The sequence below is a fragment of the Haliotis asinina genome, chromosome 5, assembly GCF_037392515.1.
Source record: "Haliotis asinina isolate JCU_RB_2024 chromosome 5, JCU_Hal_asi_v2, whole genome shotgun sequence".
NCBI lineage: Eukaryota > Metazoa > Mollusca > Gastropoda > Lepetellida > Haliotidae > Haliotis > Haliotis asinina.
Genome location: NC_090284.1, coordinates 74,619,072 through 74,637,506, shown reverse-complemented (window position 1 = coordinate 74,637,506; position 18,435 = coordinate 74,619,072). Strand labels below are relative to the sequence as shown.

At 38.6% G+C, this 18,435-nt stretch overlaps 1 protein-coding gene across 2 annotated transcripts; it reads right to left on the bottom strand.

Moving 5' to 3' along the window:
- Window positions 1-451: 451 nt before the first annotated feature.
- LOC137284263 (CDP-diacylglycerol--glycerol-3-phosphate 3-phosphatidyltransferase, mitochondrial-like) lies at window positions 452-18,337 on the bottom strand. 2 transcript variants are annotated; one of them, XM_067816008.1, is made up of 9 exons: window positions 18,175-18,337; window positions 13,403-13,610; window positions 10,994-11,071; window positions 9,712-10,001; window positions 8,054-8,235; window positions 6,041-6,378; window positions 5,599-5,824; window positions 4,776-4,858; window positions 452-651 (listed from the first exon to the last, which is right to left on the bottom strand). In XM_067816008.1, the coding sequence occupies exons 1-9, from the start codon at window positions 18,309-18,311 to the stop codon at window positions 532-534; spliced, it is 1,662 nt and encodes a 553-aa protein (XP_067672109.1). In that variant the 5' UTR covers window positions 18,312-18,337; the 3' UTR covers window positions 452-531. The 2 variants fall into 2 exon arrangements, with proteins under 2 accessions (XP_067672109.1, XP_067672110.1); XM_067816009.1 differs by having other exon boundaries at window positions 18,244-18,335.
- Window positions 18,338-18,435: the final 98 nt, after the last annotated feature.

The following is an 18,435-nucleotide window of genomic DNA, read 5'->3' as shown; positions in this document are numbered from 1 at the left end:
TAAGTCGAAGAAACTTTACTCCTATCAACATTTCAAATCTTTACTGAACATAGAATTTTACATGTCGACTTCAACTAAATGAGCGATGTCTACTTCTCCTTAGATCATCATAACTACCATTGAGAGTAGCTACCCGATGCAGTGATAGATTACTGTATGAACAAAGATTATGCCAAGTCTGTGACTGTATGGATGTCACCCTTCTTGATTCAACCTAACCGGGCTGTTAAGCATATCTCACCAATCTTGTTCATTGTTCAGATTTTGACTGTGCCATAGTTTTGCATACATTTGACCATCTTCTACAGTGAGTCTAACCAACTCTATCAAATAAGTAAAACAGGCAGTGCAGGGTTTTGAGATTCAATGGTGCCTGAGTAATTTTGTGATGTTCCCAACACTTAAATCAAGGAAGAATGCCCAAACAGCATAGAAATAATTCAGTTCACACTTTTAAAATTTTAATTGCAAAAATAATTAATGTACAAAATGTATATTGCCACATCCCTTAAATTCAAAGCAGCATAATGTCTAGAAGAAATTTTTTATGACAGTTGTCACTGCCTTGGCCCACATAGGTACATGTCTGTCTTTCCGCTTGAAGAGTTCTGAGGTGACCAGGTTCGATGACTGGTACAGTCTGACATGCTCCTGAAAGTACAATTGATAACTGAAATACGATTATACCATGAGTGTTTCTCCATTGTTCTTGTGTACAACATACATGTTACATCAGGCAACAAAAAAAACCAGTGAGAGGGTGTCCATGCTGTGTTCCTGCCCTTTCTGAAACAAATATTCCATGAAGCATTTCCATGGGCAAGATATTTTGATCAAAATATGCCTCTTTTCACTTAGCACTGAATGGATACCTGGAGGGATGAAATGGGTTTGTGATAGTAAACCTTCAAGTGCTGCACAGGCAACCTGAAAATATCTGGCGCATTACTTTAGGAATGCTTCATTGGGTGGACGCGTGACAGGATGAAATACTTGTATATATTCAGTGTTTTTATTATTTAGTTTCAACTTAATTAAATATTCAGTTTAGCATATTTTTTATACATTATGCCCTTCATTCTTCAGTTTCTCTAACCCCTCTCTCAGCTTACAATCACACTGAACACTGCCACACAATAGCCAGCTCAAGCGTGCCACTTGCTGTCCCTTTGTTGTAAACCTTGCTAGCTTACTGTCCCTTTGTCGTAAACCTAGCAAGCTTACTGTCCCTTTGTGGTAAACCTTGCTAGTTTACTGTCCCTTTGTTGTAAACCTTGCTAGTTTACTGTCCCTTTGTCGTAAACCTAGCAAGCTTACTGTCCCTTTGTTGTAAACCTAGCAAGCTTACTGGCCCTTTGTCGTAAACCTTGCTAGCTTACTGTCCCTTTGTCGTAAACCTTGCTAGTTTAATGTCCCTTTGTCGTAAACCTTGCTAGTTTACTGTCCCTTTGTCGTAAACCTTGCTAGTTTACTGTCCCTTTGTCGTAAACCTTGCTAGTTTACTGTCCCTTTGTCGTAAACCTTGCTAGTTTACTGTCCCTTTGTCGTAAACCTTGCTAGCTTACTGTCCCTTTGTTTTAAACCTAGCAAGCTCACTGTCCCTTTGTTGTAAACCTAGCAAGCTCACTGTCCCTTTGTCGTACACCTTGCTAGCTTACTGTCCCTTTGTTGTAAACCTTGCTAGTTTACTGTCCCTTTGTCGTAAACCTTGCTAGCTTACTGTCCCTTTGTCGTAAACCTTGCTAGTTTACTGTCCCTTTGTCGTAAACCTTGCTAGCTTACTGTCCCTTTGTCGTAAACCTTGCTAGTTTACTGTCCCTTTGTCGTAAACCTTGCTAGTTTACTGTCCCTTTGTCGTAAACCTTGCTAGTTTACTGTCCCTTTGTCGTAAACCTTGCTAGTTTACTGTCCCTTTGTCGTAAACCTTGCTAGTTTACTGTCCCTTTGTCGTAAACCTTGCTAGTTTACTGTCCCTTTGTCGTAAACCTAGCAAGCTCACTGTCCCTTTGTCGTAAACCTAGCAAACTTACTGTCCCTTTGTCGTAAACCTTGCTAGTTTACTGTCCCTTTGTCGTAAACCTTGCTAGTTTACTGTCCCTTTGTCGTAAACCTTGCTAGCTTACTGTCCCTTTGTCGTAAACCTAGCAAGCTCACTGTCCCTTTGTCGTAAACCTAGCAAGCTTACTGTCCCTTTGTCGTAAACCTTGCTAGCTTACTGTCCCTTTGTCGTAAACCTTGCTAGTTTACTGTCCCTTTGTCATAAACCTTGCTAGTTTACTGTCCCTTTGTCGTAAATCTTGCTTGCTTACTGTCCCTTTGTCGTAAACCTTGCTAGTTTACTGTCCCTTTGTCGCAAACCTTGCTAGTTTACTGTCCCTTTGTCGTAAATCTTGCTTGCTTACTGTCCTTTTGTCATAAACCTTGCTAGTTTACTGTCCCTTTGTCGTAAACCTTGCTAGTTTACTGTCCCTTTGTCGTAAACCTTGCTAGCTTACTGTCCCTTTGTCGTAAACCTTGCTAGCTTACTGTCCCTTTGTCGTAAACCTAGCAAGCTCACTGTCCCTTTGTTGTAAATCTTGCTTGCTTACTGTCCCTTTGTCGTAAACCTTGCTAGTTTACTGTCCCTTTGTCGTAAACCTTGCTAGTTTACTGTCCCTTTGTCGTAAACCTTGCTAGTTTACTGTCCCTTTGTCATAAATCTTGCTTGCTTACTGTCCCTTTGTCATAAATCTTGCTTGCTTACTGTCCCTTTGTCGTAAACCTTGCTAGTTTACTGTCCCTTTGTCGTAAACCTTGCTAGTTTACTGTCCCTTTGTCATAAATCTTGCTTGCTTACTGTCCCTTTGTCATAAATCTTGCTGGCTTACTGTCCCGTTTAAAGTTTTCTGTCTATTATCAGTTGAGACTGAACATTTAAACTGTCCACTAGACACGAGGCATATTCAACCTTGCACATTTGGATTATTTGGACATTTAGTTTGGAGCTTTTGGAATCACTTCTGAAAGTTTTTTTCTCTTTCAGTATTTTTTGTAGCTTGTACATATTCATGTGATGTGTACAGTTTGTGTTCATGCTTTGATAATCTGGCTGCTTTGTCGTATTGAAGGTATTCAGTAGTTTGTGATAATTAGTTCTTTTGCAGAATGCACTGCATTCTAAGTTCAATTATTTACAAATGGTCAACAATCCAGTAAGCTATATAATTTACAAATAGATCAGTGTTAAACTTAATCTTTATGTCAAATACAGCTGTTGTATAAATATGTTATGTGTAAATGCATAAACATGTAATATGTAAATGCATAAATGTGTAATGTGTAAATGAATGAATGCATAATGTGTGAATGTAAGAAAGAAGCAAAGTTTTATCATAAAATATATTTTAAGTGCTTCTCATTAATCAACCATACTTAAACATATTTCTTTGCATTGTTGTTGCTGCCATTCAGCTAAGTCTGCACAGTGTGTATATATGTTTCATTTATTCCTGCAGCTGTTTGTGTTACTAGTTATACACAGGTTCACACACTTGGTGGGTTCACTATATCTAGTTCATTATGTAATGTTTACATGCTAGTTTGTTCATCTATGTGACATGATATCTGCTATCAATTAAGTGTTGAGGCAGTTAGATAATATATATACTGATGACATTAATGACTATATTATCTTTCAGCATATATTTATGTCTTGTCTAAAAGATGTTTTAATTGTTTCATTTTTTTTTTACATGAATCATCAATTAATAAAGGTCATATACTTAAACAGTTCCAGTTTCAGATGGATTGTATTTTGTATGAATACACATTAATATTAGCATACTGAACGGCAATATTTTAACTGGAACACAAACTACCACTTAATCAGTCAATAACCTATAATTAGACTCTGTCAGATCAGGTTCTGCCTTTAAAATCTAATGAGCAAATTATTTAATAATGATGTTTAATGAGAAGTACCCACTAGTAAGATTTCAGATTTTGCATAGCAAATTAACTATATACAAGCATTTCCAATAATGTCTTTGTGTACTGTTGAATGACTTGAGTGCAAGCCTGCCTGATCAAGTGTATGTTACCAGGCCCCAGTAACTGGCTACTGCATGGCTGGGTGCAGGTATGTATAGAGTTGGTGGTAGGTTGTCAAGTGAGTGCCTGCTCCACTTCATTTCTTGTGGCAGCAGTCTATATCTCATTATCAGCAGAGTCAACCACGATAGACTTGACTACCTCTACCTTGTGCCTGTACAAGAGTTCCATTCACTGTATCTTTTGATATCAAATATACCAGCTAGAGTCAACCAAAGATGTTGTTCTTTTTTATTTCAAGGTGGTGAATTGGTTCTGTTTGTTAGCATGTTATTATTATTATTTATCTACCCATGTAACCTTAGGATAGTAATACAGTCAGATGACAAGCATGGGTTACTGAAAACCAACTCTTACCCTCATCTTCACAAGTTGTAAATAATGGGACTATGTACAGGAATTCTGTCAGAAATATACCACCTGAAGGTCGAAACACACTGACACACCATGCACAGTATGACGGAAAATATTCAGATATGACGTCTAGGTTGTGGGGGAGTTTGTTTTGTTTTTTCTTTAAAACAGCCCCAGCTTTTTCTGTAAGTGGACAGTACACTCACTGATATTAACAAATTTAAAAAAAAATAATTTACATGGTCAGAACTGTACTGAAGTCTTTACCTGAAAGAAGAACCAGTTTCCCTACATGTTTCATATGCAAATCCTCATACACCACAAGCACTAACCTCCCGCAGCTGTTCCCTTAAGCGAGTGTTCTCAGTTACGACAGCCAGTTGACACTCCAGATCTCGATACACTGACCTGTACCCTGTACAGGAAACATAGACACAACAGCACTATTAGTTGTAACCTGAATGAACTTCAATCAGAAGGTGGACAGGAATATATGATTCTTCAGCCTGTTAAATCTTTAACACTTTGTGACTGGCACATAAGATGTGAGTCCACAGATCACCAAGTTGAGTTAACAGCATCTTTTATGACCTCAGATCAACATTTCAAACAATATGAGTGGGACTACAGATTACCCTGCTGACTGGTATATTTGAACAAGATGGCAGCTAGGCAGTCAGTGCCTCACAAACCAGGGACTTAAGAATGCCTACCCTTAAAATTGACAATAAATGCAATAAAATTGAGAAGCACATCCACAGGGACACAGAAAATGTCAAAATACTCTTCGGGAAAATTCTGACCATTCAGTAACAGTAAGTTATCACTATGTTTGCTACTAGTCAGGTTAAGGCATCTTCTGCGATTAAACTGCTGTAACAATGTGGTGATCGCAGTACACAATACAATACAGAAACTGAAGTACAATAATATTACTACAGTAAATATAAGAATATTTAAGAGTCTTGGGTCCCTTTTTAGTAGTCCAAGGCCCAAATTTTCCAAGCTCTCTCAGTGCTATGATAGTTGGTAAGTGCCATACACTGACATTAGTTTACGACTATCAAAGTGCTAAGACAGTCTCGAAAATGTTTACCTGGGACCCCTGAAAATTAAGAGTATGAGCCCCAGGGACCCTCAAATAAAGTAGCTCACCAAAGTTGGGAGAGCCTATAAAGGTAAGGCTTGGGAGGCTCTCTCCAGGAAGGTAATACCACAAGCCTTTAACATGGAAAGTCCACTTGTCTCGGAAGTACTCAAACATCTGTATTCTCTGTGTCTGACCATACCACACCAAGCTCTTGAAGAACAGGTTAGCAATGTGCACATATGCTGTTGGTATAGATCCAGCAATTCCCTTGGCTCCGAAGAAACCATTCACCTTTTAGGGAACAAATAAACTTGGCATCAGCACAAAGGGTTGAAAATATGAGCAAATATGTAGATCCATGCGCAGACTGAGTATATGAAAACATTATACATGTATATGTAAGAAACAAGTCATGTCAAAAGTGTTCATGGATTGATGAGACTGTACTAAAACAAACTTATCAATCCCTCTTTTTCATTTATTTGCCACCATTAAAAGATAACTTACTTCTGGGGAGGCCATTAGAATGCCATACTTGGCATGTGACTCCTGGAGAATTACATTCATATAGTGATCGGTCAGATTGAAGTACCCAGAGGCGAGCAGAATCTCATCCCCAGGAGCTGCAGATCGGAACAAGTTCAACGTGATATTCTCATCATGTGTGATCCCTAATGGCCCCATCTGTATCAGTGGGTACACCAGTGTGTCATAGCCAGATGTACCATCTTCTTCACAATGTGTGCGGTCATCCTCCATATTCCATGAATATTCCATTGATGAAGTGAGCAGTTTCTGAATCTGTTTCCTGGCTCTCCTCTTAAATCGGCTTCCATCATCATTATCTACAATTTAATCACAGGCATTATTCAAGGCTGGACAAACACAAATCAGAACAAATTATTTCTGTAATAAGTTCTGACTAATAGTGCCTTGTGGTACAGATTTTCTAAAGCAATATATTTCTAGGAGAGAGAAGGGAAAATTAATTCTCACATATAAGTGATCACAGCATGTGGCAGAATTACTGACCAAACATACAAGATGAATGGACGTTTGATTTTTTCTGCTAAAAATGTTGGAACATAGTTTATGCAGTTATTTCATTTTCATGAAGATTTTACAGAACCATTCTAAGGAAAAAAACATTGTGACAGTTACCCATCACACCACTGGCCATGATGTGCTGTCATCATTATCATGCTAAATGCATGACTCACCATCAACCATAGGCTATCTGTAATCCTGTAGATACATAGGTCTCACCTTTAAATGGATGTATAATATAGGCTAGCTGTAATCCTGTAGATACATAGGTCTCACCTTTAAATGAATGTATAATGTAGGCTAGCTGTAATCCTGTAGATACACAGGTCTCACCTTTATATGGATGTATACTGTAGGCTAGCTGTAATCCTGTAGATACGTAGGTCTCACCTTTATATGGATGTATAATATAGGTTTCCTGTAATCCTGTAGATACGTAGGTCTCACCTTTATATGGATGTATAATATAGGTTTCCTGTAATCCTGTAGATACGTAGGTCTCACCTTTATATGGATGTATAATATAGGTTTCCTGTAATCCTGTAGATACATAGGTCACACCTTTATATGGATGCATACTATAGGCTAGCTGTAATCCTGTAGATACGTAGGTCTCACCTTTATATGGATGTATAATATAGGCTAGCTGTAATCCTGTAGATACATAGGTCTCACCTTTATATGGATGTATACTATAGGCTAGCTGTCATCCTGTAGATACATAGGTCTCACCTTTATATGGATGTATAATATAGGCTAGCTGTAAGCCTGTAGATACATAGGTCACACCTTTATATGGATGTATACTATAGGCTAGCTGTAATCCTGTAGATACGTAGGTCTCACCTTTATATGGATGTATAATATAGGCTAGCTGTAAGCCTGTAGATACATAGGTCTCACCTTTAAATGAGTGTATAATATAGGCTAGCTGTAATCCTGTAGATACACAGGTCTCACCTTTAAATGAATGTATAATGTAGGCTAGCTGTAATCCTGTAGATACATAGGTCTCACCTTTAAATGAATGTATAATGTAGGCTAGCTGTAATCCTGTAGATACACAGGTCTCACCTTTATATGGATGTATACTATAGGCTAGCTGTAATCCTGTAGATACGTAGGTCTCACCTTTATATGGATGTATAATATAGGTTTCCTGTAATCCTGTAGATACGTAGGTCTCACCTTTATATGGATGTATAATATAGGTTTCCTGTAATCCTGTAGATACATAGGTCACACCTTTATATGGATGTATACTATAGGCTAGCTGTAATCCTGTAGATACGTAGGTCTCACCTTTATATGGATGTATAATATAGGTTTTATGTAATCCTGTAGATACATAGGTCTCACCTTTATATGGATGTACAATATAGGTTACCTGTAATCCTGTAGATACATAGGTCTCACCTTTATATGGACGTCTAATATAGGCTAGCTGTAATCCTGTAGATACATAGGTCTCACCTTTAAATGGATGTATAGATTCCTCATCGGCTAGAGCTAGGGTGTTGTCATGCTTCATCTTGAATGAGAGGTTGCCTACTGTTTTCACCAGATTGTCAAAGAAGTCTGCCAGAGACTTACTGTCATTGAATAACACATATCTATCTTGTCTATTGGTGAAGTAGTTGTCACTCAAATTTGCCCTGCAATCAGATGTTTGTTCTTCATTATCATTATGGACTGAGAGGACCTAATACAATTATCAATATAATTAGTGCCCTGAGTGCCTATCTGAGTAAGATACCAAAAGAGGAGTATTCAAACACAAGTCTGGGACAAACTATTCAAGCAGTACATGTTTCACATTGCAGTCAGCAATATTCAGATCATACCACACCAAAGTGTAAATATTTCAGGAACAGGACAAACAAACAGGTGACCTAAAGCATAAACAATGATCCTGAGGCACAATGACACACAATCAGTCTATCAGTCAAGTCTCAGGGGCATGACGAAACACAATCAGTCAAGTCTCAGGGGCATGACAACACACAATCAGTCAAGTCTCTGGGGAGTGATGACACAATCAGTCAAGTCTGTGGGGTGTGATGACATACAATGGGTCAAGTCACTAGGGCATGATGACACACAATCAGAAAAGTCTCCGGGAAATGATGACACAATCAGTCAAGTGTCAGGGACATGACACAAAATCAGTCAAGTCTGTGGGGTGTGATGACATACAATGGGTCAAGTCACTAGGGCATGACGACACACAATCAGAAAAGTCTCCGGGAAATGATGACACAATCAGTCAAGTGTCAGGGACATGACACAAAATCAGTCAAGTCTGTGGGGTGTGATGACATACAATGGGTCAAGTCACTAGGGCATGACGACACACAATCAGTCAAGTCTCCGGGAAATGATGACACAATCAGTCAAGTGTCAGGGACATGACACAAAATCAGTCAAGTCTGTGGGGTGTGATGACATACAATGGGTCAAGTCACTAGGGCATGACGACACACAATCAGTCAAGTCTCCGGGAAATGATGACACAATCAGTCAAGTGTCAGGGACATGACACAAAATCAGTCAAGTCTGTGGGGTATGATGACACACAATCAGTCAAGTCTCTGGGGCATGATGACACACAATCAGTCACGTCTCAGAGTCAAGATGACATGCAATGATAATATATGATTGTACTGGAAGGTATATATATGATTAAAAGGTGAGATAATATTTAATCTCACATCAGCAATTATGTCTCAGCCATATTGTGATGAATGTGATCAACACCACAGAATGAGCATGTACTACAGTGGAACCCCGTTTTCGTACATGAATCCAGATGATGTGTGTTTTACAGCATCAATTATGGTAACAGACATGCTTCACAAACTACATTGGGAGGATCTTCAAAATGCTATTAATAATTTCTTGGAGTGTTCTGAATGACAGTACGATGTAGATATAGCTGCTGAATCACTCTTTCATCAGTAGCAAACTCATGTATCAGCATACCTCAAAATATGGCTACAGTAATATACCAGTATGGATTGACATATCACCAACTTGACATGGATTTGCTATACATACAGGCAAGCCATAAAATGGATTCTAAAAGATCATAGTACTAGCCATGTGCAGTAACATGTGAACTTACAACATACCCACTAATGATAACACTGTCATCAAACAGGTACACTTTCAGGTGGGTCAGTCCAATAGTTTCGTTGAATCTTTCAGGCACAACTTGTTTCAACAAGCCCCTCAGGTCCGGAGTGTGGTATAATGACACATCAACACTTGAAGGGAAGTCTTTAAGAAGAGACTGTAACATAGTCCTTGAACTGATAGTCTTCCCTCGTGACCCACGGGTGTAGTCCAACAGAATGTTCACCTTCATTGCAGAATTTCCAACTTTCCTGGCATTTTCACATGCTTCTCTGATACAAGCCACCTAGAAATAGTACTAACTGTTACTGACATGTTTAACTACTACATGCTAATGTAAAACAAATGGTGATATAAAAGATAAATATAGGAAGTCATATTAGTGTAGTTAGTAAGCTGGTTCAACACTTCTTTAAACACCCAGCATGTCAGCTTGATGCAAGTTTCAGAGATTACCCCTTCGGGGAAACTGACCACCCACATGGGAATTTCACCTCTGGGCTGTTGGGTACAAGACAAAATCAGTGGTGATGATGTTATGACTTTAGTGTGAGGCTGTTGCTGACAAAAGATGATTCCAGAAAAGAATGCAGCAGGCCTGAGTCAGTCATGTACAGACAACAGAGGCTAACGTTTGTACTTCAATGGCTGATGGTTTATTAGAGATGTTTGAAAGTGAAAAACAACAGTCCAGGTGTGTGGGCCTAGGTTTATTTCACACCTGGGGATGCTGCTGTATCAGATGCTCGTTTCAGAATGCAAACCAAAGCTATGCCCAAGAAAATCAACAAGAAATGTCAACCATCTCCTGATTGAATGTGGAGTGACCACAAACCTTGTAATGTGTCAAGTATACAACTTAGCTGATTATCCAAGCTGCCTCTAGAGACAAAAGGGATTACGTGGGGAAGGTGATAGGTTATTGTGTTGTGTGGTGAACATGCTGTAAGCTGGCTTCTGAATTCAGTGTCTGACTGAGTGATATGCAGTTCAAGGCTGGGAGAGTAGCATGATAAAATAAGATGATTAAAATTGTGTGATGAAATTTGAATTATTTCTTTACATGAGTTTTAATTAATATATAAACTGCAGAAATATACAAAATCTGTCACTGTTACAAAATGTACCCAGATAAGATAGTGAATTACTGAGTGGCAAACAATTCTCTGATGTGTAAGGTGAATCAACAAATATCATAACCTTCATCTGAATGTGAGTTCACCCTACAAATATTACATATTTATCTACATTATGTCCCAATGCTTGAAACCTACTCACAAGATCATGTTCTAGCTGACCCGTACCAAGATAGAGGGATGCAATTGTTATTCTGCTTGTGGCTTTCCTTGCTTTGATCTAAAACAAGAAACAAACTCAATATATTTAGCAATTACTTAATGCAACAGGCAAGGAGTCACATAAGTGAATGTTGTATGGCACTATCAACATTATCTAAAGCCATACAGCAACTGCAAATAATTGTTTCTACATCAGTGAACAAGTGGTTGATAGACTGAGCAACAGTCAACAATACTGGGGTACTTTTAGGTACTAAGGTAAGGTTGTGAAAACTGACAGACAACTCAAAAATTTCAGGGTGCACAGTGAATTGTTTTTCCAGATCCATTTTCGAGATTTGTGCACAAACTATAGTCTTACCAAGGAAATTAAGTATACCACACAATGACATGCCGTTTTTGTTAAAGGTCACATGCAACCCAAACATCAAACATAATTAAAACACAATTATCACTTATTCATGACATATGATATACATTGAAGCTTCTAAAAAACAAATAAACAAAATTACAATCGCGATTCAAAAGTGCAATATTTTGTCCTTGGGCTTACTTTCCTTGAAACAAAGTCCTCGGGATACCAAACCCAGTCAGAGCGGGTGAGTGTGCACTCAAGTGTAAAGACGACTTCTGACTGGCTGGTTCATTTGCTGATATGCCGAATGCTCATTGTGTGTACAGAAAGATGATTTGTGTGATGGTCATTTTAGAAGTATGAAAGTAAAGAAAGAAAGTAAGATTGTTTATGGGTAACTTCTTTTATTGTACTTGATGCGTCATTTCAGTATGGATTCATATACCGTTGTCAAACAAAATCATATGCACTAGAAGAAGTTGTTATCCATAAAGAATGTATATAGAGATGTTGGGTTTTGTAAATACAAATTCACTGAACTTGCGCTTGTTCAATGCAATCAAAAATCATCTCAGTAGAGATGGTGAACTACTGCGTGGCTGGAAACTGACATTCGTCCAAGTACAAAGCAGGACTTGAAACTGACAAAAGTTTGCACCAGTTTCCATCAGATCCAGTCAACTGAGAAAAATGGATGTAGTTTGTTTGCAACCCACAGACATAAAAACATGCCATGTGTACATGTATCACACCTGCCTAATTCCAAAATGCGGCAGAGACAGGACTCCAGTGTACGAGTCATAAATCAATTTATTTTGTTTATGGCGTATAGCCTGATAGGTTTAAGTTTAAATTGCACATGGTCAATAGTTGAAGCTGTGTATTGCATATTGTCTTTACAAGACAGGCAGGCAGACATATAGCTGTAAAAATACCAGACAATGGGCTTTCTCTATGACAGAGGCTGCTTACCACAATCAACAAGTTTTTTTTATGTAACGAGTAGATTATTTACTTGTTTGTGTACACAACTAAGATTAGACTACTGCTCACGACCTCATACTCCGGGCAGGGTATACTGTTTCAAGCTCCAGGGGGAACACAACCAAGATTAGACTACTGCTCACGACCTCATACTCCGGGCAGGGCATACTGTTTCAAGCTCCAGGGGGAAATTTAGTGAATTGTTTGAACTCTGATTTCGTGGGCTTTTTTTTTCATCACATTTTTTTTCCAACTTTACAGGTTGAATTGACATTTCTGATAATTTGTTTCGGTAAATGGTGCATACCAAAAGGTATCAGAATCTGCATTTTACATTGCATGTGACCTTTTATCATTTATTGAAGCTGTGTATTGCATATTGTCTTTACAAGACAGGCAGGCAGACATATAGCTGTAAAAATACCAGACAATGGGCTTTCTCTATGACAGAGGCTGCTTACCACAATCAACAAGTTTTTTTTATGTAACGAGTAGATTATTTACTTGTTTGTGTACACAACTAAGATTAGACTACTGCTCACGACCTCATACTCCGGGCAGGGTATACTGTTTCAAGCTCCAGGGGGAACACAACCAAGATTAGACTACTGCTCACGACCTCATACTCCGGGCAGGGCATACTGTTTCAAGCTCCAGGGGGAAATTTAGTGAATTGTTTGAACTCTGATTTCGTGGGCTTTTTTTTTCATCACATTTTTTTTCCAACTTTACAGGTTGAATTGACATTTCTGATAATTTGTTTCGGTAAATGGTGCATACCAAAAGGTATCAGAATCTGCATTTTACATTGCATGTGACCTTTTATCATTTATTGAATATTTAAGTAACAATGTTCTTTTTATAGAAACTACTCACACAAGGACAGATTACATAGTGGTACAATTGTAATGGTTAACCCTCTCTGTTAATTTACATCAGTTTCTTTTAGGTGGAATAATATTTTAAACTACAGGAAACTTATGCAGCCATAATCATGATAACCTCTCAACATGTCCAACATCTAGAAGCACTAAATGTCACTAGATTTACCTTTAGAACTTCATAAAACTGGGTTGGTTCAGTGATCACCAGGACCTGATCGCCCTTCACTCTATAACAAGGGGTGAACTTGCCTATCCACCCAAAATAGTCCAATACACATGTTCTTGTGGCGCAGTGTCTGTGAGATGATCGTGCCGTGTGCTGTAAAGGATCACTGACTCCTGTATGGCTACTGTTGCACTGATATGTTGCATACCTGAATAAATACATGTCATAAGTTTGATTTCCTAATAAATGATAATACATATGAATATCTTTTCTAAAAATAAAGCATTAATATTTGATTTCCTAATAAATGGAAATAAATATGAATAGCTGATCTTAAAGAAGAAGGCCATGAAACATTTTATACATGATTTCCTAACCATTAAATTGAACACGTTGTAACCTAAAATCGAAAGCCATAAAATATATAAGAACAAGGACTCTTCATAATGTTCCATTCTAAACAGAATATTCATGCATCTAAGAAACAATACAAATAAGAATGAAGATTTATCCTAGCTTGATAGACTGACTTAGCATGCAGGAGTATAACATGATGATGCTAACCTATTATTAAACCTTAGGGCAGAGACTTTATCCACTAGACCATGGACACATGTTTACTTCATTCAGGGATGAGAATGGAAATTTTCATTTACAGCTGAAAACTAGTCGGGGGTCTGGAAGCTCCTGGGATTTTGGCATTTTACACACTAAATATGGCTTCTAAAATCAATATTAACACTGTATATATATTTAGACGTTTCAGAAAAATGACCCTGGGGATGTAAAAAAACGCGGATTTCCGCGGAAATTTCTCATCCCTGTTCATTGTAGCCTGGGATATGCAGGACATGTTACTTGAACGTTCAGCTGTTTCACTGGAGAAACAGATTGAGACTTTCACTGCTGTTGAACGTTCCAACTAAAACCCTTAACATGAAACCACATATTAATGATGTTAACATTAGCAATAGAGCTGATTCACAACACGCACACGCACACGCACACGCACACACACACACACAGACACGCAGCCACACATATTTTTTTTATCTCTATGTGAAATGAGAAAAAAGATAATGTTAAGTCATAGCAATATTATTCCCAGCTAAAACAAACATCCATATATTTGGAGAAATTTACTTTCAAAATACAGAGTCTTCTGTGTGAGTAGCTCGAAGGTTGTTTGCTCTAGTGGGGGTTCATAGACATCACTTACGAGATGTTGTGGAACTACGTTCAGATCCCAAGCTGGTTCTCCAGCATGAAGAAGTATAGTAGAGCAAGTAGTTCTTGCACTTTCGTCAGGTTGATGCCCGTCTTCATTGTGACATATATCTAAGGTGACATAGGTATTCCGCCAACTGAGGATGGGTTGCTTTCATTGTTGTGAAGCCTTTCCACCTTGCATACTGTTCAAACCTCTGCCACTTGTTGTCATACAAGTTCAAAGTTGATCTGTGTAGAGCCACTGCTACTGCTTTTACTGCCCTGACCACAGCATCTTCTTTTCTTCAAACAAGTCTTGATACAGTCCATTAGCGGGTTTTTTCACGAATGTGCTTGGTGTGCCGATGTATGAGTAAGTTCAGCCACTCTGGTAGATTCAGGTTTGGACTTTCAGAGTTCTTTATTAGATCTGAGAACTAGACGCTTGTTGGCCAGTAGGGCGTGACCAAAGTTGGTTGTACCGGCCAAATCTACTTGATCTTCAATAATACTCGAGGCGTGTTGAAAACTGGCTCTTCTAGATAAGTCCCTCCACAGACATTCAACTTGAGAGATCAGGTCCAAGCTGTCCATGTGTCTTGCCTGGAATTGCTGGAAGATCCATGGTAAGTATCCTGAAGGAGACAGTGCCATGTTTGTTGAGGTAACAGAGAGATGTCTTCTTGCAGAATCATGGCTTAGATCTTGACCCAACAATTTTCAGGGACCACAATATGGTTCTGTTTTGTGATGAATCTTATTCCCAGGAACTGAAGATCTTGCATCAAGTTTACAAGCCACTGTGCGAGCAGTTTGATAGTAAAGTCTAGCTGCGGTTTGAGTTCACTGGCTTTTTGATGAACTTGTATCTCGTCATCCAGGTAGAAGGCGTCCATGAACATTGTGTGCAGCAATAGAATTGCGGAACGAGGATGTAGATTTCTCTGGAACAGGTACTTGAAGGCCCACACTTTCCCAAAACATCTTCAGTGAAACAGCAGTCCATTAAGGCCATTATCTGCATTGGAGGCTGGTACAGATGTGGTGTGAGCTACTGCCCTAGGAATCTTTATTTTTGTGGTTGGTAAGTCACCCCTGTGGGTGAGACTGGGGTGACGACAGAGCACAGCAACAGTCTGTATCCCGAATATATCTGATTTGTCAAGTGTCTGTCAACTTGTCTGTGTGGTGACTTTGTGCAGAATGCAAGCTATTAGACAAAAGATTTAACTTTGAAGTTTAGCTTGGCCAATCAGTTGATCACGTCATGGCTTGGGTTTGTTAAGGGCTTGAGAGACACATAACCTATTAAGTAGCCTGCAGATATACATATACAGAACAGAAAATATTAAAATAATAAAATCCCTATGTACATAGTTGTGTCTGCTACATTTGTAAACACTGAGATGTCATCTGCGACTTCTTGCAGCTGTTGGTGTTGTCCATGAAGATGGACGTCTGTGTAGCAGCAGGCTGGTCTTCAACTAGCTGAGCAGCTGCCGTGATTGCAGAGGACGATCATCTTGCTGTGGAGGTAGTCTGCATTGACATTCTAGTAGATCTTACAGGACCTTCAGGCGGCAGCATCGGAGACGCAGCATAAACATCTGCTTTGGCAGGAGGCATGATGTCTTCATTAAACAACCTCTGATGATTTGATTCACCAGAACAGAATGATTTCGACAAAGATCTAGATGTAAAGGACCTTTTCACGCACCAGATGTGCCGCTGATGATGAGGTCTTCTGCCTTTTAGACTTTGATGACTCTGTAGTGGTAGACCTCTCTTTGGACATCGTTATCCTGACCAGCAACAGAGCCCCTGGAACGTACTTGGCAGATCATTTGAGATCACTGAACTACAAACAGTTATTGCCATTATCTCACGTTTTATCACCAGAGACTTGAGACGAGCTCTTTCCTCAGTCCAACAATGTACACAAATAATGATTAAACTGCAAAGCTGATGAATGAATACAATATTTGCTATGAAGGCTGGAAGAACATGGATTAATGCATGGCAGGTATTGGGGGTGAGGATCAGCTGCTGATAACAGGTACCTGCAGTGACTGTAAGATTTTATCAAACATAAACAAGTACATGTGATGAAAAGATGTCACAAAATATGCATAATTTTTACAAATTTTTTGACACATAATGAAGTTTAATACAACTTGAAACCATACACAGCATAATTTGGATAAAAGAGCCTAAATATAAAAGGATTTAGTGCTGTGTATGGGACTCCAGTGCTCCCCCAACCATCTACAAGGGTGATGCAGGAGAGAGTGACAAGCATGGTGCTATGAGAGTATGTTTTTCGTAATTTGTATAATCACTGATTAGGCGATAGTTATTATGGTTCACATTTTGTATCATTTGTGTTCAACGGCGATAGTATTTCCAACTAGCAGGTCTTTTTGAGAGCACTCCAGTTACCTGCCCTTGGCAATCCACTGTTGACTGTCTGCCTTTGTCTACATTACCATGATTTGACTACTGACCTTGAAGGTGACGAAACAAATTTTATGGATGATCAACTCCTTCATTTTCACAATAGCGACGTTTCGGTCTGGATTCTTATACCATTTTCAAGCATATGGGAGGACAAGGTGTACCAGTTTATATACAGGTACATGAGATATTGCTGAGGAGATTAACAATAACAACAACATAATTGAGGAGATGAGATAACAAAAACATCAAAGGATATAACTTGAGTTGTTGACATAACCAGTAATTAGTGTGAAGCCAGTATCAAGGTCATTTGTGCGCAACAACATCAATATTTGTGATAGCTAAAATCCGGACAAACAGTATGACGAATAGTTTATGCCAACATCTGATACCGATGTAATATTGAAGTTCATGTCTCACAATGCTGATAAGAGGGTTTTTATCAGGAAATGTTCAGAAATCAAGAAGATTCATTTTACCATGGAAAAGTTCCAGTAATGTTGAATGAAAATTTAAGTAATATTCAACATCCCTTTGGAGACTTTTACTGAATAAACACAAGCATATGTTTGTAATTCATTAATTAGAACCATTCGATTTTATCATAAAAAGTCATATGAATTGCTTTTACTTCGTAACCTTTCATGAAAATGTGTTGTAAAATTATAAGGATTGTGTCAGAAATGGGCTTCCACGGTCAATATATGCAGCACCCCACCTTCTGGGGTCATCACCTTGTAGCATTACCATTCACCAATACAGACGACCGGCAGATCGGTGATGTCGTGAATGAAAACTACATTTTCAGGTTTATTTTCGTCTTGATGTTTTTGCATAAGTGCAGATGAGTAAAAATGCGTTTGCTGCCAAAACTCTACTTTGAAGTTTTTGATTTCCGAATCGTGATGGCAGGAAAAAAAGACGACTTCTTGTTTACAAACAGGAAATCTTACGTCACACCTTAATGTCTAGCGACCGCGTAAATATGGAAGTTGGAACTTCGTAAGCGATACGTGCGCGAAAATAGATCATAGATGTCCGCGAACTTACGCCAGGACAATGCATGCTTTGTATAATTACAAATAATTACTGATAAAGTTCATTACTTGTTTTTAGAATGAGAATCGTCATCGCTTGACTTTGTGTTCAACTTTAACATAAAAGCAGCCATGAACCTTGAAACTGCGTGAAAATGTCTTTTTTTCCAAGTCATCAGCAGCCGAAACGCATGTTTATCCGCCATGTTGATATAGGCTTATGTAAAACCTTCGTTGGAAACAATAACGGAATAGTTAACTTGTGTCTGTTGTGATATATCAAGTTTGCACAATTTTATATACTAGGGCATCCATAATAAATAACGTAAT